The sequence below is a fragment of the Melopsittacus undulatus genome, chromosome 3 (assembly GCF_012275295.1).
Source record: "Melopsittacus undulatus isolate bMelUnd1 chromosome 3, bMelUnd1.mat.Z, whole genome shotgun sequence".
Classification (NCBI taxonomy): Eukaryota; Metazoa; Chordata; class Aves; order Psittaciformes; family Psittaculidae; genus Melopsittacus; species Melopsittacus undulatus.
In genome coordinates this window covers 108,011,668-108,036,453 of record NC_047529.1, presented here as the reverse complement: position 1 = coordinate 108,036,453, position 24,786 = coordinate 108,011,668, and the positions used below count along the sequence as shown (strand labels likewise).

General features: G+C 47.5%; 1 protein-coding gene across 2 annotated transcripts in view; it reads right to left on the bottom strand.

The window, feature by feature from the left end:
* GALNT14 (polypeptide N-acetylgalactosaminyltransferase 14) overlaps window positions 1–24,786 on the bottom strand; it is a 97,810-nt gene that overhangs the window by 35,446 nt on the left and 37,578 nt on the right. For both annotated transcript variants that reach the window (XM_034060670.1, XM_034060669.1), the window contains exons 2-3: window positions 24,141–24,310; window positions 3,391–3,489 (exon numbers count right to left, since the gene is read on the bottom strand). In XM_034060670.1, the coding sequence (XP_033916561.1) occupies window positions 3,391–3,489; window positions 24,141–24,310 (269 nt within the window). The remainder of the gene's footprint in view (window positions 1–3,390; window positions 3,490–24,140; window positions 24,311–24,786) is intronic.

Here is a 24,786-nt window from a genome sequence, read left to right as displayed (position 1 = left end):
GATAAATAAATATAATCTCAAGAGCTACTTTGCTATTCACCTTTCTGGCCTCTTCTTTCATTTTCTATTTCCCTTTCTCATGACACCCATCCCCTATTTACCTGCACTATTGTATGTATTCACAAGCATAGTTACATCCACATTTAAAAATTATGACTACAACATTTGCAGAGATATGGGCATTCATCTAATATAGCTTTCTGCCCCCCATCCTTTTTTTTCCAGCTGGCAAATGGTCAGAGAAAAGATTATGAAACTTAATTCATTATTCAACACAGTCCAGTAGCTTTACTCAATAACTCTGATGATGCAAATTGTTCATAAACGAACCATCATAAATGCTCCCAAAGTAACTTGTGTAAGGGGTGCTGTGGAGGCCACATGCTGGTGCCTCTGTTTCATGGGTCAGAGCACTCATATCCTCCCCAAGAGACACATGCAACATACTTAGCCTCTAAAACAGCTCAGATTTGGCACTCAGTGAGCATTAAAGCTCTCAAGCACCTAGAAAAATGGTAGGAACAGCAAAATCTCTCCTTCTCCTCATGTAAGTGGCCCCTCCTGCAAGAATTTATGTTTTCCCCTGCTAGTGGGTGCTTTCACCAGCATTTCCCTCTGCCACTCATCCACGGTGTCCTGTAAGACCAGGCAATGCCCATTTGCCCTGTTTCTTGCTCCTGAATGAGAATATTCATTTTGCAATGAGATTGGAAAACACAGCTTACTGGAATTCAGGAAACCAGGTTTGCAACCCAAGATCTTATAGAATCATAGAATAGTTTGGGTTGGAAGGGATCTTCAAAGTCCAACCCCATGCAATGAGCATCTTCAACTAGATCATGTTGCTCAGAATCACATCCAGCCTGGCCTTGAATGTCTCCAGGGACTGCACATCCACCACCAGCCACAGACAAATCACCTCTCTGTTCCTCAGACCATGTGTCACCTGGGTTATGGCAAGAGTGTGCTTTGGTGATGTACTGGGAAGAGCAGGGTAGAGAAGCCCATTTCACTCACTGCCATGTTAAATGTGCTTAGAGACACTTGGCCACATACTGCACTCAAAGGCACAAAGCAGTATCAGGAGGACAGAGGGTTTTTTCCAATGGCCACGGAGAATGATCCATGTTGTTACAGCCACTGTGGGATGGAGTTATGTGGAAGATCTAATTAAACTAGCCATTTTGCTGAACAAGGAGAGGGAAAAAACAGAGCAGTCAGAAGGCACAGCAAATTAACCTACAGAGGCTGAAGAGGCTCTCAGCTAGGTCTAAAACCAGTCAGAGAGGTGGCAATGTGTACTATTGTGGCCAGAGAGGAGCAGAGTAGAAAACACATCACCAGTAGAAAACACATCACCAGCACAACTTGCCACCAAGGGCTGGTACCCCTATGGCTGGTGGGATCAAAGCAAATTTATAAATACTGCATCCAGGTGGAAAACATTGAACCCTGATGCCAGGAAACCACTTCCAAACTGAGGACCAGAAAACATAGGATCAGCTCAGGAGAGCTCAGGTTCTTAGCTCAGGGATAGGCAGGGGAGATAGCGACATCATGACAAGGTTGTCATCTCAGTTCCGCACTGCCTGGGCTTGCCTCTGCAGTGCAGCTCAATGGGATGTTCCGCAGGGCTCTGTCACTGTCTAGAGATAAGCTTACAGAAAAGATGGCTCAGAAAGGGCCCCAGAGCTGGGAAAAGCCTCCCCACAGACAAAACATGATTGTTGGGATTGCCAGAGCAGGTGAATTTAGAGGAACAGTGCATGCAGGCAAAGCTGTGGTGGAAATCACATGCAACCAGGTAAGGGAGGCAGCAGGGCCAACTAATGAAGTCAATCAAGAAGAGGAACAAGGAAGCAAGTCTTTTTATAGCTGGAAATCACACACTTCAGAGAACAATCTCCTCTAGGAAGAAAGACATTCAAACTAACTTTGATTTTATTTTTAACTTTGACATCATTTTAGTGAACAATTCTTTAACGAAGCCAGATATGGGGGATCCAGGTATAAGAGCCCTGTCACAGGTCTAATGTTTCTCATGTGACACTTATAATGCCAGGACAGTGAAGTGCTAAGCTATGGAGAAATGAGATTAAAGTCAAACTCTGCACGTTACATGTTATAAGCATCCTGTATCTCAGGGACAGAGTACTTGGCTTTGCCTTGAGACCTCTGTCACAATGGTAAACCTATGCAAGGCATTGTAAAGATAAAACAGAAGGTCCAGGACCAAGGAGGTGGTACACAGCACCGAGCATCAGTGCTATGCACACCCAAAATCCATGCACTCTAGAGAGAGAAAGTGGTGATAGATTATTAAGCGTGAAGTGAAGGAGATGGGATTGGGCATGAAACCATAAAGCAAAGCAGGAATTCAATTTCAGGACTGTCAAACTCACTTGTGGCACTGGGTGCGTTCACCTGAGGAAGGATACTGTTTTCAAGGAAGAGCCCAGTGAGGACATGATGGTGAATAGGGCACAGCTGAGGCCTCCCCACTCCGTCCAGCCAGCAACACCAGTGTTACCACTACCAGCAATGGCAAATGGTCCCTGGGGCTGTCGGGGCTTAACTGGCAAGGCTTGCAGCAGAGCACAAACCTTCCCTATGTGGGCATGACACACATCTCCAAAGCACTTATTGAGGGCACAAAGCAGAGAACACTCAAGCTCCCTACAGGAGGACCCACCAGCAGAGACCTGTAGATAGACCCTCAAATGTGTAGTGGACACTTCCCTATATCTTCCCACAAGAGAACTTGATTCAAGGCACACACTGAGACTGAGCACTAATTTCAGAAACCTGTGGTGAAAATGAAGTCTTCAGTCTATCCACTACAGCAAAACACAGCCAAGAACAAAACAACAGATGAAGGAATGGCCACACGCCCAGAGCACTCCACCGTGTATCCAGAGGAGTACACAAAACGTCCTTGAAAATCTATCCTGCATGTGCACCATTAGGGCTTCTCAATTAACAAGTCTTTCTGGCACTCAACGGGTCACTGGAGAAGCTTAAAGAGTACTACCAGAGCCGACATCTGCAGAATAATAGCTGTCCCTAGAGGACTGGGAACAAATACAGCTGAGCACTGACACCCAGCTGGATATAAAACCTCTTATTCCACACTCTGTCTAATCTTCTCTGCTCCCTCAAGAGTGTCCCATGCTAGTCCCTGCAAAGGGAGTACAAGTACTTACTTTCCTGAGCATCCCACTGTAAACCCTACTTCTCAGAGACCAGCTTTCATGCTGATTTCTCCCCATAATCATTTGAGACTGTAGCTGGTAGGTCTGATCCCATTGCTGCTGTGAGTGCAGACACATTCTCCCTTTATTGACAAAAGCCCATTTCACCCTTCTTTAGGAGCAGACTAGGAGCTCTTACCTCCGAATCGTCCTTAGCAGGGTTGACCTGGCCTCATTGTGGAAGGTGATGATGACACTGGTGGATGGGAGGTCCTGGCGATAGTGCAATGTCGTACACCTGGGGAGGGACAAAGAGGAAAAGGCTGCATGAATCCTTTCTGAAGGAGTCCAGAACCTGCCAGGTAAATCACTGAGGCTTGAAGCAGCAAAGAGCTTAGCTGTCATTAACAGGAAGAGAAAGGAGGCACTCAGCTCGCAGCCCTTTAACATTGCTTCCCAGCTTGCATACCCTCCTGGTGCCACCAGCCACACCACCAACAGGCAGTGGGAAGATAAAGGTCCTCTTTTTTCATATTAGCAAGGGCAATGCCACCTTAAGCGGATACTCCCCACAGAGGTTAGCAAGAGGGGATCAGAAATGGGTCCTTCATGCTAAAAGTCAGGCATGAGTGATGTGCTTGCTAAAGGCCAGCTGCCTTCATGGTTTTGTGAGCTTCCTGGGGCTTTAGGTGCCATCCCAGATGTACTGGTTTAGTGTGATGAGGTTTTGCTTCTTAAACTGAGGCAGGGGCATAAGCACCCACCCAGCTGGTGCCACCAGCAGAGCTAAGAGCATCATTGCGACTCCAGCTCCAAGTCACCTCACTCTTGCCTCCCAAGGCAGCAACTTCCACCAGCTGGCTGCAAGATAAGTCAAGTCCTGCTCCTAGATGGATTGTTTCCTTATTCATTCTGTCTTAATAGCACAACCTGACAATAGGGAAGATTGTCATTTAACACTTTCCAAGCCAGCCTGCAGAAGGTGAAAAACCACAGCTGCAGCCACAGCCCCTGCTGCCTCCTTCCTAAGAGGAAACAAGACTCTGTAATTACATTGACCTTTAGATTATGAAATCTGTGGCTTTTAAAGATCAAAGCCAGCATAATCCTACCTCGGGAAATCCGGATACACCTCTTACATCTGTCCTGCTCTTTCCAGGTCCCTCTCAGTCCCTGCAATAACCTTAAGACCAATGGCAGGAGGGCACCAGCCTGAGGAGCTCTCCATCCCAGCCATCATATCCCTTTCCATTCATATACCACTTGCCTGCTCTCATGTTAGTGCCCAGTTGCTAACACTATCATCTCAAGTGAAGCAGTGAAGAGGACTGAGAAACCTATCTTTCAACAAACCATCACTTTTCTCCCCCAGAGTTCTGGACCACAGTATCTGCAAAGCACAGTGAAAACAGATGGAATGTTTAAACTGGGGATGGAGAGGAGAAAGCAAAGAGTAGCCAGATGTTGCTGCTTTATGCTAGCAGCATGGCACGTTGCACCTCAGAAATGCCAAAATGCTTGAGGTATTCTTTTTAACAAGAATTGTTCACCTTTTAATTTTGAAATTGCATTTCTGATTATTCACAAAGTGAACTTAGTGAAAAGAAAGTGTGCAACAGGTAAAGTAATTCCAAAGATAAAAAAAATGACATCTTAGGTGGGACAAAATATTTGCAAGCTGAATCAGTTGCTGCTTTTTCTCACTTTTTCACTCAAAACCTTACCCAAATCCTATCTCAGCTTGACAAAACAGATGTCTCACTACTACCTTGTCCTTTCAGCATAGTTACCAACCCTAGAAATTCATCACTGAACCAATTCTAATTCTAGGTGCATCCACAAAGGACACCAAAGTTGCACAGCTACTCCACATGCAGGAGGAAATTCAGTAACATTGCCCTGCGCATCAACACCCTCATTCATCAAAGTTACATCAGGGATGCTCTAAGTAGAGGGTTTCAGAATAACTAAGCAGCACCAGGTCATGCCCTGAGCTGCTCATCTGGGTCACTGTGCTCCCTTACATCATCTAATAACCAACTTCAACTGAGCTTTCCCAGCACAATATGATGAGAAAGAAGCTGCTGCTGCTCTGTGCCTTTTTTTGCCACGCTCAGGCTCAGATCTCGCTTGCTTTGTGGAGCTGCAGGGACAGACTACAACAATTGCTCTCCCTGTGCTATTTATACACCATTATCTCCTAACTGTTCCCAGATGCACATCCTTCCACCCACTTCCAGCGCAGCATCAGGAGGGGTGTCTGTGGAGCAAACAAGGGAAGCTATTTCTGGAAAAGAAGGAAAGAGGGTGGAAAATACAAAGTTATCAATACTTTACTTATGCTATTACAATAGTTAAGGAGCTAATAATTAGAGGTGCAGTGGATGTGTGCTGTATCACCCACCAGAAGGAGTGTTGGGGATACTGCATGCTTACTGCCAGTGGTGCAATGAAGACTCCTCACGTGCTTTTGGAAGTCTACATTTCTATGCACCAGCTCAGCCCACCCAGGCAATGTACATGTGGGAAACACTGAGATATCATATATAAGCACCTCCAGAGCTGGGTCACTGGCTCTGCAACCCATCCACTTCTGTAGCATCCTAAAGGTGGAACTGAGGACTGTGCTGCTGCTACAGAGCAGGCAGGGACACAGCAGCCCCCTCAAGCCTTATTCACCTCTGCAGCTAGCACTGCACCACAAGTGGGACTCACCTCTCCAAAAATGAGCCCAAATGGGTTAGGCTGAGCTGCTGCATCTGCCCTGTCTCTTCTAGGGTCCTTACGTGGCCCTGGCTCTGCCCTTGACCAGGATTTTATCCCTGGGCCCATCCTTCAGGAGCTATCCCAAAGTTTCCTATAGTTGGTCCCTGATTTTTTTTTCCTTTCCTCTCCCAGTGTAACTGCAGCTAAACATCCTGGCTCCCCAGAAGGCAGATTTCGGTTTAAGTTGTTGACTACAAGTGTTTTTTTGGCACTTGCTTGGGTAATAAAACCCACAGCTTGGAAAAGCATTAAATCCAGCATGTCCAGAATTATTTTGTGTGACAATTACATCTGGGGTAATTTCAATTTAATACCTCACTGCAAGTGAAAATTGCAGCATGCAGCCCTAAAATTGCTGTAATAATGAAAATAAACCCGCTAAGAGCTGCCTGTGCTACCTCAGGCTGTCACTGGATAAACATTTTGTGCTGGTTATGGGATTTCATAGGTCACCCAATTGCCAACAAGAAAAACAACAAAAACAACACCCACAACATTTTCAGGAAACCAATGAAATCATGGGGTGGGTTTTTTTCAGATTGTTCAAAAAAACCCAAAAGTTAAAAAAAGGAACATTTGCAATGTGTTGAAACTCACTGGCTAAAGCCATTTCAAGTTTCATGCTTGGAAAGCTTGCAGCAAGACAGGGGAGCAAGCTCAGCACAGCAAGTGCTAGTAGCAGCGCTGCTCTGCTGGCTCACAGCATCAGGGGAGGACAAAAGAAGACAGAAGCTTGGCTGGCCTGTCCCAAAGCTCCAGAGAGAGCATCCAGCCACAGAGACAATCATTCTGTCCTCATGCAAACCCAGAAATCAAACTTCCCTCCGATGGGAAGTTTCACTTTTCTGTTTTAAGGTTATTCGCCATTCAAATTTGAAATCATTTGAGACTCAGGAAACTGTGAAAGGGGCATTCTGGATGCAGACACCTTCGGAATCACCCTTGGAAAGTCCCATCCTGAACTGGCCACTTGCTGTACTCCCTCCAGGCTGGAAGGAGCAGCTCATCTCATCTCTGTGTTCCCAACAATCTTGACCTCAGGGATAAATTACTGCAACCCATTTGTGGGGAAAAGGAGCAGACAGACAGAGCTCTTCACTCACCATAGGAATCACAAAGCCCTCCCACAAAGTCCCAACCTTTGGACATTCCAGCAGCCCCCAAAGTCTGTCATTCTTATCTCTTGGGTTGCTTCCTTCTTTGTGTTCCTATTCAGCAAGACTGTAGCCCACCCTGGGTGGCCTCTGCACACAACCATTCCTGCATCCCTATAGGTCCTCCTCTGGGGCAATGCATACCCATTCCCAGAGGATTTCAACCCATTTTACACTTAAAATGGCAGACTTAACTCCTAGTGCCCCTCACCAAAGCAACAATACACTGCTAGGCAGCACAATGGCAATGACTGACAGTGTGAACAGAGATGGACCCTGCTCCTCAGCACCTTCTGGTCCACCCTGGGCTCATGTAGACTGTTTTCTCCTTGACACCATCACATGCCCACAGAGCTGCAGTGTCTCCTGAAACCCACCTCTCACACTCACCCCTCTCCTGTGCCCCATTAAATTCCTCCAAGAGATTATTATCCTCATCCCACTCCCCCTGCCAGGCTTCTGCTCATTCCTTTTCTCTGCTTCAACAGCCACCACTCGCCAGCAGCTCTGCTTTGAATTTTTAACGCTCTCCATGAATGTCCAAACTCTCCCTCCGCACAGATCACCACTTCCAAACTGCTCTCTGCATATTTAGTTTGAACAGACAGCCTCATCAGACAGAGATACACATCTTTAAGCTCCCTCCTGGCTCTTCCCTTCTCTGTGGAAATAAGTGTGAGAGCAGTCTTGTCACCACACATCTAAACCAAGAGTGTTTGGGTTGGTCTGCATGCTGTGCGCTCAGAGGGCTCTCCTTCTCACATCAGCGCAGGGGACAGGGACCTGCCATCAAGTTCAAACTTAAATAGGAGAGATTTAGGTTAGGTATAAGGGAGAAGTCCTTTCCAGTGAGGGTGCTGAGGCGCTGGCACAGGTTGCCCAAGGAAGCTGTGGCTGCCCCATCCCTGGCAATGTTCAAGGCCAGGTTGGATGTGGCTTGGAGCACCCTGCTCTAGTTGAAGGTGTCCCTGCCCATGTCAGGGGGTTGGAGCTGGATGAGCTTTAAGGTCCCTTCCAACCCAAACCAGTCTGGGATTCTGTAAGAACTCCAGCTGCATTGCACCAGCAGGTAGCAAACATGCCTGGGCTCTTTATGCCTGCAGATGCAGTATACACCTTGGTCATACCTCTCAGGATATCCTCTCAGGGTGGCATACCCCCCAGCCAGTGTGAAACTACTGTGCCTAAATGCTATCTTTGAGCTGAAGCAAAATTACAGGTGACTTCCATGAAAATACTCTAAAAATAGGGACCCTGAGCATATTGCAATTCAGAGCTGTAGAGCAATGTATGTGCCAACTTGTATGGAAACTAATGCATTCATGGAGCTTACTGCTGGACAGCACCTTGCACTGTCTGAGCTGACCTCTGGGTTACAGTCTCTGGCATTTATCCCAGCATTTTGCAGTTATCCATGCATTAAGCCCAAAGACTTCTGTCTGACTGCAGAGTACCTTTCATAAAGTCATTACTTCATGCCCTCCAGGGATGGAAAACCCAAGAAGCACTGCTCATGTTACAGTCAATGCATCAGTCTCGTACAACTGTATAAATGGGATACGACAGTTCAGTATTTGCATGACTAGAGCACAGAGAGGGGTCAGTGGCCTTCTTCATAACATTCACCTCCCATCACCACCCTCGGTTCTTCTCAGACAAGTTCATAGAATCATAGAACAGTTAAGGTTGGAAAGGACCTTAAGATCATCCAGTTCCAATCCCCCTGCCATGGGCAGGGACACCTCACATTAAACCATGCTACTCAATGCTCCGTCCAACCTGGCCTTGAACACTGCCAGGGATGGAGCATTCACAACTTCTCTGGGCAGCCCATTCCAGTACCTCACCACCCTCACAGTAAATTCCACCTTTTGTTTTGTTTTTAACAACACAATTTAACTTTTTTTTCCCTAAGGGTTCACATGAAATTTAGATTTAAAATTGGAATCCAGATTAAAGCTCACTGTTAAAAGTGTTCCTGGGAGCAGAGGTAAACTGCCCAGAATGTGACAACACGGGTGTTGAGTGATGATCTGCTTGTAATCGATACATCTGAGCACACAATGGTTTCCTTCATCCTCAGCAGCACCCCAGGGATCCACACCAGTCACAGCTGGTGCAGAATACAAGACATCCTGCCCCACTGGCTCCATGATTATACATCATGGGTTAGCACCACTGGGGAGCAGGAAAGATGCCTTTATACAACACTCAAAGGTGTCAGATTGTAACATGTCATAGTTGCCCTTGTCCTCATCCCACAGAAGAACTTAGGTCCTTTGGAACATCTTATCCACCAAAACAAAAAATAATCAAAAGAATTCAGAGAAAAGGTAAGACCTGTGGCTAAATCCCAATTTACACAAGATATCTTTAGGTCAGGCTCTCCACTGCCTTTTAATCATGACACTAGAACACTGCCCTAAGAATCCTGTTTTTAAACAGTCACTCATCCCTTACTCCAATAAATAGTAAGCATACAGTGCTGCTAAGTCAAGCTGTTTATCAAAGACATTTACTTCTGCACAGAAACTCATCTCCCACGGTGCAGAAGAGAACAGCACTGTGTTGTGGCCCAGCTCTCAGACAAGGGAATTAAGAAAACATCAGAACCAAAGAACAGGACAAAGAGCAATTTTGTTATACCCCAGGAAAAGGGTACCAATACCTAAAGGAAGCTACAGGAAATCTGGAAAGGGACTTTATACAAGGGCATGTAGTGACAGGATGAGGAAGAATGGCTGTAAACTGAAAGAGGGGAGATCTAGATTAAACATAGAGAAGAAATTATTCACTATGGGGGTGGTGAGACACAGGTTACCCAGAGAAGCCGTGGCCGCTCCATCCCTGGCAGTGCCCATCCAGGTTGAACGAGGCTTGTAGCAACCTGCTCCAGTGGAAGGTGTCCCTGCCCATGGCAGGGGACTGGAACCGGACGAGCCCCAAGGTCCTTTCCAACCAAAGCCATTCTATGATTCTATTCAAAGTGTCCACCCAGTTCATTGTCTTTAATGTTTTGATTGGAAGTTGGAATAATTTTTTAAAGGCTATTTTATCCAGTGAGAGAAGAAAAAGAGTATCCCATGACTTTGTGCCCTGGTGGACTCCTACAAATTATTCACTATTGCAGACTGATACTGAACATACAACTTTAGGCAGACTCAGAGAGCAGGACTGTACATTCACAGAACTAAGCTTCACAGTTCTTCCTCAAACCATCCTTCCTGCATGTTACCTCATGTCACTCAGCTTTCAGAGACTCAAAATCCTACTTTGTCTTCCCACACTTCCTAGTGGCCAGCATCTCCTCCTCCTTCTTTGTCAACACTTTGCCTCACATCAATCAAGATGAGGCTGCAAAGCAGAGGGCTGGCCATGGTCTGCCTTGCTGAGCATTTCCAGTGCCACCATGCACCACGTGCACTGGCTGGCACCCAGGCCCATGCCAGGGGACAGATGTTAGCAGTAAATAGGCTGTTTGCACATTCTACACTTGGGTCTGGGACAAAGACCCACTGAGAAAGCTCTGGGGTTTCATCTATAACACCAAGAGCTTCAATGCTGACCACTCCACCAGGACACATCACAATCTGAATGTGAATGTCATAGCTCAGAGCACATACATGACCTTTATATCATGATGGGAAGAGCAGTGGCTGTAGCGATTGCCACCATCTATAGACTCTCTTGAGTCTATCCTGGTCCTGCAGTTCCATCTCAGCAGGCAGGTGCTATCAAAACACCAAAAGGCCTAGAGCAAAGAGAAGCTGAAAAACCAGCTGGAAGGTGGAGGACTCCAGAGAACAGCTATAACAAAAGGAAGTAAGAAGGGATGAAGAGTCAGATGTCAGCAGGCGATGCCACATGATTTCAGGGGATGCCAGATCAGTTTTGCCTTGCCAAAAGTGAAAACCTACCCTTGAAAAAGGTCAATAGGATTTCTCTGTGCTGGGCTGGCATGTGCCTTGGGTTGACATTCCCAAAAAGGGACTGGAAAACCCTGAGGGTGGCATGCAATAGCCACAGCGCCTGCTGGGGCTGGGAGAATGGGGGCCATCAAAAGAGGAATCCCCTGTTGAGCAGACGATCTGGGGGTGTGCAAGGGCTTAAGCGAGGGTGAGGAGGCACATCTGCAACAAATACTCAGTGGTGGTTAACATCAGAGCTAACAAGGAATTATTCAGCAGGCTTTAACTAGATGTAATTGTATAAAACTGTATGGAATACCATCAGGAAAACACTGCCAGGGCACTGAACCATTTCTGGCTGTAGATCAGGCTCCAAGAGGAACCTGTCCAAGTCCCCACCTCTCTCCTCCCCAGCACATGCTACCACAAAAATACCAGAAAACAGGCAAAAAAGAAAGCCCTCCCAAGGGTAGAAGATGCAGCTGCTAATGAAAGAAGTCTTCTCAGCTTTCCATCATCAATGTGCTACCATAAATGTGACGGTCACAGCTAGTGCTTGCCTGAAAGCTTCTGGAAATTGAAACAGTGCTATATTTGGGTAGTGCACAATTAGTATTTCCTCTAACTCACTGCTTCTTTCGGTCTCTTTCTTTCTTTTCCCTGCAAGATAGATATCTAAAAAATTAATCAAACAGCTAAATTCGAAGAAAGGGGGAAAAGCAAGACAGTAAAAATAACCTGATGTGCTGCTGCCTGCGAGCCTCAAAACTGACATGATGATGCATTTATAATTCATTAAAGATTCGCCGGAGTTTTGTCTTTGAAAAAGGGGAGGGGAGGAAAAAAATGAACCTACTAAAAAGGAAGGAGAGAATAGCAGGGCTGCATTTAAAAACAAGTTAAACCAGATTGTGTGTCTTGATTTTCAAAGCAGCTCATGAATAATTCAGTCTTCTAGGGCTCTCAACACAGACTCAGGGTCTGACTTGCTTCTTGACTCCCCCCCTCCCCTTACTTCTTCAGAACTGAGGAAAAAAGAAAAAAGGAGCCGAGAAGAATAAAAAATAGACAACAAATAATAATAACAATAAAAGAACTTTCTCTGTTTTCAGTAGAATTTTAAAATGTGGCCAGATTTCCGATGCCAGTTTCACTGCAACCAGAGCTGGCAGCAGAGGTTTTCATGTGGTGAAAGTCAAAGCAAATCCTGGCACCTTGCACCTTCCTGGAAAACCATCAATCCTTTATTGAAGGTCTTTAGAAACCAGGACAACCTAAAACTATATCTTAGAGGGTCAGAACCACGGATGTAAAGATTCATTAAAGAGGATGCTTTCTGACCAGAACTTCCTGGCACCACATGGCAAATGAAAGCAGATAAAGTCCCCATCCCCACAACACCTCCTTAGTCATAACTGGAGGATCACAAACTCATCCCCACGCTGTGACAGCTCAAAAACACGAAAGCATGTAGGGATCTGCAGCTCTTATAGCAAAAATCCACCCAAATGGCCCTGAAATATTTTCCGTGATCACCCTCCTTTTGCTACAGTTGGTGGAATAGGATTTTAAGGTGCTGAGTAGCTGAAAAAACAAACAAGAGTTTGATGTAAAAAACAGTGGCATGGCCTTAATTATCAATAGTAGCGAGCCTTGGAGAATTAGTTCCATCACTTGCTAATGCTTGACTTTGAATTCAGCCTATACAAACATACTGGGTCGATAGAAATACCAAGAGAAGCACAAAAGTTAAACAAACAACTTCATTCTATCAGAATTACTTGGGGCAAGCTATCAAAGTAATCAATGGCACGTAATAACTATGAGTCAAGTGGTCAATACATTACAGTGGTCAAAGGCAGAGGATGGCTCCAGCAGAGAGTGATCAATGGCACCCTGGGAATGCCGAAGCATTTGGTGATGAAGCTATCTATGTCCATCATGAATCATCAGCAGGCCCCACCATGGTTGAGGTGGGCAAGACGTTGCTCCCTATGAAAGATACCAAGACAAGCAAGGCTTTCTCTTCCCTATAAAAAGCCCAGGATCTTCCCTGTGCATTACATGGAAGGAGACATATGGAGTTTAAAGAGAAGACCCCATGCTTCCATGGGTTGACCAGTGTTTGCCCACCTCGAGGGCCACAGCTGGGACTATGGTCAGTCCTGGTCTATCAGAGACCCCCGTCCCTTCCTCCAACAGGAAAAAGCTCTCTCCCCAGCTCAGTGACTGCCATGGCCTTCCCACGTCCTCCCACCAGTGGTTCCTGCAGCAGCTGACGCACAGCAGAGCATCACTTCCACTCCAGCACATCATTTGTTCCAGAGGAGCCCAGTGTGTACTTTTCATCTGATACTCAAAATCACTTGCTTTTAAATACAGCCTGTCATCTCTAGATGACTACAAGCAACAAAAACATTTGAGATCTAAATGTTTTTTTTTCCTTTTCAGGATGAGAATAACATCCTTTTGTCCTTCATTTTTTCTGCATTTCAACTTTTAGATTCACTGAGAGCTTTGCTTTCAGTTTATCCTGAAGTTGTCATCTCCTGCCTTTTTCTTAAATAATCTAAGAACCAAAATACAGCCGTTCACACAGCTCTGCTGAGCCCTGTCCACCCGCACAGACCCCACAGGCTGGGTCCAGAGACGTGGCATTGACAACAGGGATGTAACCCAGGGTGTTCCATCTTCAGCCTTTCGAGCAAGAGCAGCAGTGCTGGTACCCAGCCATCGCTCACCTTGAGATGGAGTGGCTTGTCCTCAGGGCACAGAAACGGGCAGGTCACTGTTTGGTATTAAATTCCAGCCCTCCCTCCTCTCCACTGCCCATCATGACAGGGACATGCAAAAAGATCCCTGTGCCACAGACAGATATCTGGGGAACCAGCTTTTATCTCTGGGTGAATGTGTTGCAAAAGTGGAGCTAATTAACTGGGGCTCTGGTTTTGAAAAAGGTTAATATTTTATCACATGTCTTCTGTCTTGAGGAATAATTAGCCTTGGCAGTACTAGCTCTGTTGTTTCTCAAGGGACTGAGCAAGGGACTGGAGCCTGGAGAGAGACACGTGGTACTGATGGAGAGACAGCATCTCAGCTCTGGGCTAGCAGTACATCTAACCAGCAGTTACTTCTCAACACTAAACTTCTGTAGAATATTAATGGAGGCAAAGCCCTGCTCCAAAGCCTGTGCCTGCTCTGTTTGTCCTATCCTATGTCCTCAGGTACAGGGGATGCTTTAAACCAAGGCGCTGTGACTCAGCCAAGAGCTTCACAGCTCTGGCACCAGAGCACTAGTCCAAGTCCCTTCTTGTCCCCAGGCACTGCTGTCAGTGCCAGCTCTGAGGGGTTCTCTTCACTTGTTGCACCACTGCCTTAGTCTACACCAGAGGGAAATCCCAAGGGCTCTCCTAACTCTTCCATCCCAACCATAAACCTGTTCTCATGAGCGTAACCAACTGCTGAAGCAAATTCCCATAGGGACTGCACAGAAGTCCCCAGTGCTTGCACAGCAGTCCTTGTGTGGTACAACGCACAACACTCCGCAAGGCTACCAATATAGGGCTGGAATGCAGATGGAGGACTTGGAAAAGGGCAAGGAAAGGGTCATTTGAGATTGACCCAGACCTATTTTGTGTGTGCATTTTTCTCAGAGAAATACACAGTTGGATGGGGAATTTCCAAAATGAAATCAAAACTGTCTCATGGTGAAACAAAACAGAAATAACTTAGTGAAGGAAACCTAACATGGGGATGGGAGGGAAGTAGGGTGGCTGTGGAAGCATTTGCAGCTTTTTTGCTCTCTAAAACAGCAATTTTTGGCAAGCAAAACACTAGTCCAAACAAAATAAAGGTGTTCTCCAAGGAAGGGACAGCTGGGATGGAAGCCGTGTCTGTTCCTGACTGAGCTCCTAGGACTCTTCTTGGGAGGATGCCTGTCCCATACAAATGATCTCCCTACCCGCTAGGAAGAGGCACTGTGGAGCTGGGACAACTTGGAGAAATAAATCACAGCAGCAGGACATTTAATATTATACCATGTTGTTTGCTGGAACAGTCCAGAGTCACCAGAAGCCAGGCTCCAAGACACCAAGGTCCAATGAGCTCCTCAAGTCCCCACACTGCCAATCCTCTTTGCTCTGCAGACACCCTTAAGCCAAGAGCACGGCTCAGGAATGGTTTCTGCTCACTGTGCAGACAGGTGCCATAACTCACACTCCTCATACAGCTCTTTCAGATACAGCTACCTTTGCCCTTCAGGAAAGAAATGAGTAATACAGCCACTTAACTGACACATCCTCCTGCATTCAAAACACTTGCCTGTACATTTCCATCAGCTTCTCATGTGGTCTAGCTCAGTCCTCAACTCCTTCCCAAGAGTTGCCTTCACCCTTCTCACTCAAGAAAATCCAGGAAGAGGAATAGCATTGAAAATCCACTGCTGCAGAGCAAGCACTGCCACATTTGCCATTCCCTACAGCATCCACACAACCAACCCTGCTCCTGAAGATGCACCCACCTCCCCCTGCCCCAGCATCACTTCCCAGTACCGCTTTTAATGAAACCCCCTCACACTGCCTTTTCCCTATGCAGCTGCTCAAGATATGAAACTGCAGTGACTCACTTCAGATCCTGTCCCCTCGGTGACCATGAGCATCCAGAACCTGTGACTCCAGGGCAACTCAGCGTCACTTGGGCAAAAAGCTGAGCAGAGCCACTCTGCTGTCAGGGTAAGTAAGATATAGGACCTCCAAAACCAACAGTGTGGGAGTCCTTTGGCCTTGATGCAGTTATCCTGGTGGTAACAATCACCTTCTGTCTCTGTAAAGGAGGCGATGTTGGCTGACTGGACCCACTGCCACCAGCTCCAGGGAGTGATTAAGCAGGGATTGGAGGGCAGAGCAGCATCACAGGCTGTCTCAGACATCAGAGCAAAATCCAGGGTTGAGTTGGGATCTCAGCACTTGGAAGTCTCTCTCCCCCCGAGGGAGGCTCAGGGATCATGCTAAATCCCAGGACAAGCACCTGTGGAGCCAACATGGACTATGGCAGAAGATCTGTCACATCTGAGGAGGGAAGAACAAGCTCTTAAGGACAAGTGGATGTTGGTGTGATGGTCTGGCCATCACCCTATGGCCTGAGGTCACCAAACATATCAGCATCACCCAAGCAGCAGCACAGATCCTTGCTTGTGAAGCACATGGATGAAGGTTTCCACTCAGTTCAGCAGTCCTCCATCAGGGTGGCAATACAGCAATACACAGATCTACTACTGACATAATGAGCAGTCCTGGAAAAGATGGCAGGCAGCAGGATTGGGAGGCTTTGGCAAACATGCTTCTATGTGCACTAACCCCTGCTCTCATTTAGATGCACTTGTTATGAGTGAGTGCACAATTAGACCCATAGGGTCTGCAAGATAGGAGAGATGGATAAATCCAAGACTCTAGCAACTTCAAAGCCTGTTACACAAACACAGGCAGCTAGGGGAGAAGAGCTATGACCTACGTGTGCTGCAATCAAGGTTTGTAAACTATGTCAGCTCTTACAAAACGCTGGGCCAAGCTGGAGAGGCAGGAGCCCCAGAGGGCTCAGTGGTTTCTGCAATGAGAGAAACCTGCACTGATTTCATAGCTGACCCTGTTTCAAGCAGAGACCTCCTGTGGTCCCTTCCAACTTGAATTATTCTCTGATTCTACAAAGTGCCTGTTTTTGATTAATGGCTGTCTTGCTTTCCTTGCTTAGCTGCCAGCAACTGCAGAGCTCAATACTCCTTGTTCTCTGTGCTACCTGAAAACAATCTCTCTGGGTTTTGATCACATATCTGTTGCTTAAACCTCCTTGGAGTTTCAAATTCACCCAGAAGACTAAGTACAAAATGCCTCTGTGTGTGGCAAACACTCCAGATAGGCTGAATCTACAAAGCGCAGAACTGAGCACTTCTGAGTGAAAGACTCAGATTTTGGCCCACCTATAGTCATAGATGGGTTAGGTTTAGTCAACAGGCACACAAAAGACAGTGTTGGCCCATCAGCAGTGGGCAACAAACTGGCCATCAGAACCATGAGGTGCTGGTACAGCTGCTTGATGGGGGCTGGGAGGCCAAAATAACTGGTGTGTAGTAAGCGCACATCCTTACTCAAACTACACCTCACCCTTAAGTCTTTGGCCAGATGGGACCTTCCCTGTTTGCATCCTCTAACTTGAATTTTGGGTTTCATGCTTCAGTTCATCCAAAAGTTTCAGCTCTCCATCAACACAGTAGTCTAAACAGCAGGTATAAACTCCAGCACAACCAATAGATAGTGGGTTTTGATAAGGGGAGCTCTGTACTAGGCCTTTTGTTAGCAGACAGCAATTTTTCCCAGCTAGGGAAAATGACTGTGCTGGTAACCAACCTGTATAACAAAGGTCTGGATTCCTGGAGAGATGAAGAGCTTGGAAACAGGATAACTACAATGAGAAGAAATAACAATGAAAGTTCCCTAGAAAAAGGAAAGAAATCCAGCATCACATGGCAATTCCCTTTTATATAGATGGTATGTCTGGATCCTAAATGGTTGATCAGTGGTTGTCAATAGTGTGGAGAGCAAGCTGGCTGCCCAAAGCTGTGTCTCTCACTGACTTTCAGCTGCCCAACTGCACTAATATAAGATAGAGAACATAAGATACTTTCTCTCACATCACCAGCCTGTGTTAGCTATTTCTATCATTGTCAAAGTGTTACCAGGTTGCACAGCAGAGGCATGAGCAATTCTCTCTCTTGAAACATTGCCCAGCCTGTGAAAGTTCCACAGGCCACAAAGGCCAGCTAATCAAAGGCAGAAACAAAACCTTGGCCAATACAGGCAGTCCTAGCTTATCCCCATGACACACAGCCCCTGCTCTACTTGATGGACAGTTCTCATATCTTCATCCAGAGATCTCAGCCTAAGAATGTAGAGTGCTAACCTCTTGGGGTCTGGTGTCCAAGAGACAAAAGCAATCATGACACTTCCTAATTTCCTACTTCTATCTCAAATGTGTCTTCCACCATTAACTGTTCTGCTGCAGGATCATGCTGTGCTCTTGTCTGTCACTAGAAATAAGGAAACCAAGACCAAAAGCGTGGGGATCCCAGATCTTCCCTTACACAGCTAATTCAGCCTCAGCATATGCTCTGCAGGCAAGAGAGCCAGGAACAGCCTTCACACATACACGACTTTGGCCAAATATGACAAGCCTCATTTTGTAATGAAATCACAAATGCCCTGGCTCTGCCCAGAGAACAGTGGTAACAGCTGGAATAATAGATCAAGGGATAGAAAACCCCTTTGGGGTATTGCTGGCAGTCACACAGCAGCTAATAACAAACCCCAAAAGCAAGAAGAGACCCGTAGCCCGTTGCATCCAGCCACCTCCAGCCCACACAAGGTGCTGCTGGTCTGCTCCCCGCAGGACATTATGCACTTCCTATGGGTGAGCACTTACAAGGGACACCCATCCCACACAGGAAGGTGCAGGACAGAGCAAAGCCAGCAGCATGCACATGTGTGTGCATGAGGACATCTCCAGCTTTCACCAATGTTGAGATCAGAGATGTGGGAGCACTTGAATATTCTCTCTCCCCCATCCTCCTCACTTGCCTCCCTCCCTCACATCTTAGACTGTATCACTCCATCCATCCTCATGGAGAGAGGTCCACCCCACTGCACTCGAGACAGCTCTGCTCAGACATAACCTGCTCCCTGCTGTCCCACCACCCCTCTGTCCCAAGCAGATGCACCCAGCAGCACCAGGCACAGGGATACCATGTGCACACACCCCCCTATCCGCATCACTTCTTCCCTAATCTACAAGTCAGCAACTCACAAGACACAGCCTGAATAAGCAAATTGTAAAAATAACAGAATCCCTCAGGACTTGGTCTGCATTATGCAAGGAACTGGATTAGCTCAGCTACAGTCCAGAGACCACAGTGAGAAACGGATGGAGGCAGCAAAGGAAAAGGCAACCATAAACCAGGAAAACCTCTAGATTTGGTCCATCTGGGTAACATCCCTGCAAACCTTCCCTCAACTTCAAAGTGTGTTTGGCCACCTGCATTAGGTACCTACTTGCTTTTGCCATGAATGGTGGAGCAGATCCCCACCTCTGTACTGTCTGTGCAATAGGATGGGTTTTTCCACACGTCCTCAGACATTTAGTTCCTCCTCTGGGGACTCAAGAAACCAGCCAAGAAAGATAAGACGACTAAATCCCTATGTGGGGTACAAAATGCATTTTTAGCTGCTGAGACCCAGTGTTCACCTCAATTCATCTCAAAGTGGTTTTGGTCTAGTGGGCAAGGAAGTTGAAGGAAGACAAGGCAATGAGAAATGTCCAAAGGGATCATAAACATGCTAAGCCAAAGGCAATGCTGTCAAAATCTACTTTTCTCCTCTTCAAATCTTCACTTCCAAGAAGATATTACAATATCCTCAACGCACTTGACTGCTTGCCACTCCTGGGATGCAATCAGCTCAGCCAAAAATGGAGCCACTTCAAAACCTGCCTGCAATACAGCTGCCCTCAAGTGATCTGCACATGGCTGACTACACATGCTTTCACTTCCTGCACACCAAACGTGTTTGCATGGGACACAGGGAAGGTGCATAGGGGCAGAGGTAAGCAGTCAGCCCCACGTACCTGTGGCCATACACGGGTACCACACCTGGCAGAGGTTCCTCCCAGTCATCCCCATGCACTGCACTGTCAGGTATTTTTGACCACCCCAACTAGAGGTGCTCCAATGTAAAGCTGAAGGTGCAGCCTCTCCATCCTTGGGATGCACACTGCAATTAATGGGTCAAAATAACTCTGTGGTGGTTCTGCTCCAGGACTGAAATCCTGACATGTATGGACCTTGAGAACGCAAGACAGCAGCTCTCTGGCCTAGGGGAGCATCACAAGCATCACATCATCCCATCCCTCCATGAACCCATCCTATGAGCAGAGCAGCTAGCCCTGGACAGCTCTCCTCTACAACAGACACTCTCCAGCTGGCACTGCATGGGGGTTTAAGTGAAGAAACCAGAAGAAATCTTACAGCATGTGATGTTCCCCACAAAGGGAATAGGACAGAATATAAGGGCAGAGCTTTTCTAGAGGGCACAAGTTAGTGTGATCCAGGTCCTCAGTTGCCAGGATGCTCATCTTCAGCAGGGTGCAATGCCTGATATTCATATCTGCCAGTATCCCTGCCAGCCTTGCATTTCAATCATAATTGGATTTTAGCAGCTGCTTTCTCTCTTTTAGATACATACCCCTCAAGCAGCTGTAAATTTCAAGTTTAACTGGGTAGGTAGAGCCTCTTGTAAAACACTTGGGACTTGGGGAGGCAGGGAGCTTCAGAAATTCAGAGGTTTATTGCCTTATGTCAGGATTTGAGAGGGCTCCATCCCTGGCCTTGTTGCTCCACTAGCTCTTGAGACAGCACTACTAAACTCATGTTGGTGCTGCAGAGAAAAAAAGCAAGATGAATAGAGGAAAACAGGCAGCAGGGATGCTTGAGGCTGGCTGACGTGATTTGCAATAGCTAGAGAGGTCTGCTGACGGCTCTTACCTCTCCTGCAGCAACTATCCTCTCATCTACTCTCATTGTCCCTGATTTCGCCTCTCTGCTTCATTCCATCAGTGAGCACAAACCCCAGCTCAGGTTGGTGCTGGTCATAACTCACAGTCCCAGCCTAACTTGCAGCCACAACAGCATCTGCACATCTATTGGGAGGCGGAGGTCAGCCTAGGCAGCATATGGAGCAACTGATGGTGAATACCAGAGCTCCCCAGGAGCTGTCTGCCACAGATGGAGAAAGCCCAGGAGCCATCATGACAAAACCTCCTGGCTGGAGGCGACGCATCCTCCCTGTTGGCTTTCCAAGCCACTGAGCAGTACTGGAAACCTCAGCTCCTGTCCTGCTGTGAGCATGCCTGGCACTGACTTACTCCTGCTGCTATGGTCCTGTGGTTTGTCAGTGGGAGTAGCAGAAGGTGGGATGTGGAGATGAGGTAATCCCAATGGCATGTGGCTACCATGAAGGAGAGGGACTAGCCATCCACTCCAGCAGCATCAGCTGGCAGCATGTGATGTGGATGTGTCACCTAGATCTGGGTCTGGCCTGTTTGTGTGGTCAAGGGAATTTGTAACCCCTGACTTTTGGTGGGGGTGAGATATTCCACCACAGAACCATGCAAGGAGAATAGGCATCCCTAGTCAACATGCAACCAGGAACACCATTAATGGCAGTGAAATACAGGCAGGTCACCAGGAGCAATGCTCCAGCTGTGAGATCTCCCAGGACAAGGAACATAATGCAGTCAATAGAAGCCATGACATTTCCCTGGCTGAAATCACCCACAAACCAAGCACAAGGTTGCAGCCCTGCACTGGCCAGAGGCAGGCAAAGAGAGCCCCCGTGGCTTCTCCAGCTCAGATTCCTTGGAGCACTGCAATTCTTCTCCATCTGAAACTATTCCACTGGCTGCAGTCTAAAAACAAAATCAATCCAGCAAACATTGCTAAGCAACTGGCTGTCAGTACCACATCCCACCCTGACGAAAGTATTTGCCCTCTCCAAGGCCTCCTCTGGCAAGGAGCTTGCTGCTCAGCCCTTGCCAGATTTTGTACATTTAGATATGGTTGGCAAGTCCAGGTGCTTGGCTGGATCAGCAAAGAAAACTCCAGGAAACCTTCTGCAACTATCCTGGTGAAAAACATCCTACAGAGAAGCTGTACGGAGCAGCATTCCCATGTCCCAGACCCTGGATCAAGATTATGAGATGCTGGTCTCAGGGCATTACTATGGTCTGCAGGTCTGTAAGTCTTGGTGCTGCCACTTGTCATGTAGAAGAGAGAATAAATGGAGAACAAACATGCTGAAAACCTGGTTGCAGAGCTAGATGCTTCAGGCAACAACATCTGGGTGGGAGGCTGGGGAGAGCCTGCTTGCCCATGGTGATGAACTGAAGAGTTAGGTGAGACCTTCTCCAAAGTCTCCTGACCCCTCATGTGAGCTGGGCATGAGCCCCTTGCATAGTGGTGCCCCTCAGTACAGCTCCTGGCACGGTGCTGCCCCTTGGTGTGGGGCCTGTGTTAGGATGTACCTTCCCCTAGGTCAGATGGAGCAGAATTAAGGTCCCACTCTATGGGTTCCCCCTCAAACAAGCTTGAGCACTTCCAGTCTGGCTCACACAAAGCAGACTGAGCCAGGTTTGCCACTGAACCCAAGTCTCTAAGCACAGCCTCCAGCAGGTCTTGCAGCTCTGAGGGCTTCCCATCCCTCCTGGTAGCCTGGTCCACGGTACTCTGCTCTCCCCTTCACAGGAGGGACCTCTCCTAGTTAGCCCCATGCTGAACTGTCTTTACATGTTCTTGCACTGCCATCAGCAACTTCTCCCTGCTTCACAAGCAGGCCATGCTCATCCGTGCTCTCCCATCCAGATCCCAGGTTGCACAGTAATGATGGAGCATCACCTGTGGCACCTCCTGGGACACTCTGCCCTGAGCAAGCATTATCTTTCCAGAGAGGGCTTATCTCTGCACCTTCCTCTCCCCATTGACCACTATGCCCAGACCTTTCTCCCTGCTCCATCAGCGCCTGCCTCCCCTGTATCTCCCAACAGCCCCATTTCCTCTGCGGCCACTCTAATGCTCGGCTAATGGTGCGCCATCCGCAGCGTTCTTCAGACATATTCAATAAATCAGAATCCAATTACCGGGTTAAGGAAATTGGAAGCAAATGCAATTAGCTCCAGCCCCTCCCTCATGCTGTGCCCTTGCTTCCTCCTTAATGAGAACTTCTCTTTTGCAGGAGCACTCCGTGCCGCATCCGCCCGCCCAGGAACAAGGTTGCTGCCACCGCACAGCAGGGATACAGTGAGGGGGCAGCTGAGTCGATCTTCCCTTTTAATAGGGCAGGTGGTTAATATCCCTGGCATTAATTCTCTCCAGGAATAGCACACTCGCTCTGTGCTCAGCTATAACTGGAGTCCATCAGGGCTGACAGCTCCTCACTGGAGAAAGGAGCATCTGGTCCTCACTACGAAGAGGAGCTAAAAGAATAAATAAATAAATAAATAAGCATAAGGCTTGCTATAGGAATGGAGATCTGGTGCTGCTTCAGCACTTCAGCCTAAGTGCTGCTTTTGGGCTGGAATAGGGGAAATGCAGAGCCGGATCGGATGCTGGGAGCTGAGCTGCTCTGACCTGGGAGCAAGGTGCTGTGGCTGGGCCTAGAACAGAGCATGCACCAGAGCAGTCTGTCCACCAAAAGGGCTCCCAGGAGAAGGCAGGTGAGGACATCTGCTGCCAACAGGCTGGGATGTAATGCCAGGCACAGCTCCTTGGGAAGCACCAGCTGCGGGCTGGGGATCACCAACAGGGGCCCGTATGCTGCCCCCTCAAAGGACAAGGAGGAAAATTGCATCAAGAGAACCTTGGGAGTATTTTCTACACCAGCATCACTCTATCCAGCAGACCAAAAATTAACCCCACCAGCCATCAACAACCTGCAGCTGCAAAGGGCAGCTCTTCCTTTATGGCCTCTGGCAAGAGGTCCTTTGGGCTCCAAAGGATATGTTTGATTACAATGGTGCTGAAGTGGCTAGGAACCTAACAAGTTCTTGCCTTCCTCTCCCCCTCAGTTAGCTCTGACATTAGCTCCTCTCTCTGCTGAGCAAAATAAGTGCTCAACCATTATTTTATCTCCCTTGCACCATACCACTGCTTCATCTGCAGAGCAAGAGTGCACAGCACCAGTTAACACTTTGCCTATTGTAAAGATGGGTTCTCACATACCCATTACTTTTCTGAAGGAGCAACAAAAAAAGTCTTTTCCTTTCTTTTTCTATGGTCCTGGAATAATTTATACAGGTTTTAATGAATAAGTTTAGGGCTTCCAGACATGTCAAGAATTCAAGCAAAGTGAAAGATTCAATCCTAAAAATACAAGCCAGGCAAAACTAATCTCAAGTGCACCCACAGGGCATGAGTGAAGAGCCCACCTAGCATCCCAAAACCATGTCCCTGAGGGAGAATGAGCCTATGCACCCATATAATAGAGTTTAATGAGGAAGATCAGGAGAAACCAGGGAAGAGGCACAACCTGTGATGACGGGTGTCGCGGACAGCACGGTCACTGGGGATCCTCTCACTCTCCCTCTGGTTAAAGGCATGGATCCGGTATGGGTCCTCGCCGCCCTTCCACCTCCGGGCGCTCAGGTACCTCCGCTCTTCAAACTGATCCCAAAGGTCGTCCCAGTCCACGTCCAAGCCCTGCACACACAAAGTCAGCCCCATTAGAGAGAGAAGAAACCAGAGGACACTTGACCCCCCTCCAGAGGTGCTCACCCTGCAGCAGGGGCAGGCACCACAACAGCAGGCTAACAGGGAGCTTCATTAGGTCTTCAGGGTTTGATTTTTCCTTAGGTCTTCAAACAGCACGTCAAAGGGAGCCTGCCAATTTGAATTTAAAATGACTAATTGGAAATCAGATTCAGGTCCCTGGTGGATCCAGAGAGACAGCACAGGCTCAAGAAATCTAAAGTACAAAGGTCTTATTAGGGTTTTGATCTTCCTCCAGCCACAAAACAAAGGTATTTTACATCCCCATCACCCCTGTAACCCTTCAGGCAGGAATGAGCCATGGGACGGGAGCAGTTTCATCAAGCACAATCCCATGTTTCCACATCCATACCCTGCCCTAGGGCTCACTCAAGCAACAAGACCCTGAAATAAGGGGGGCATCATCC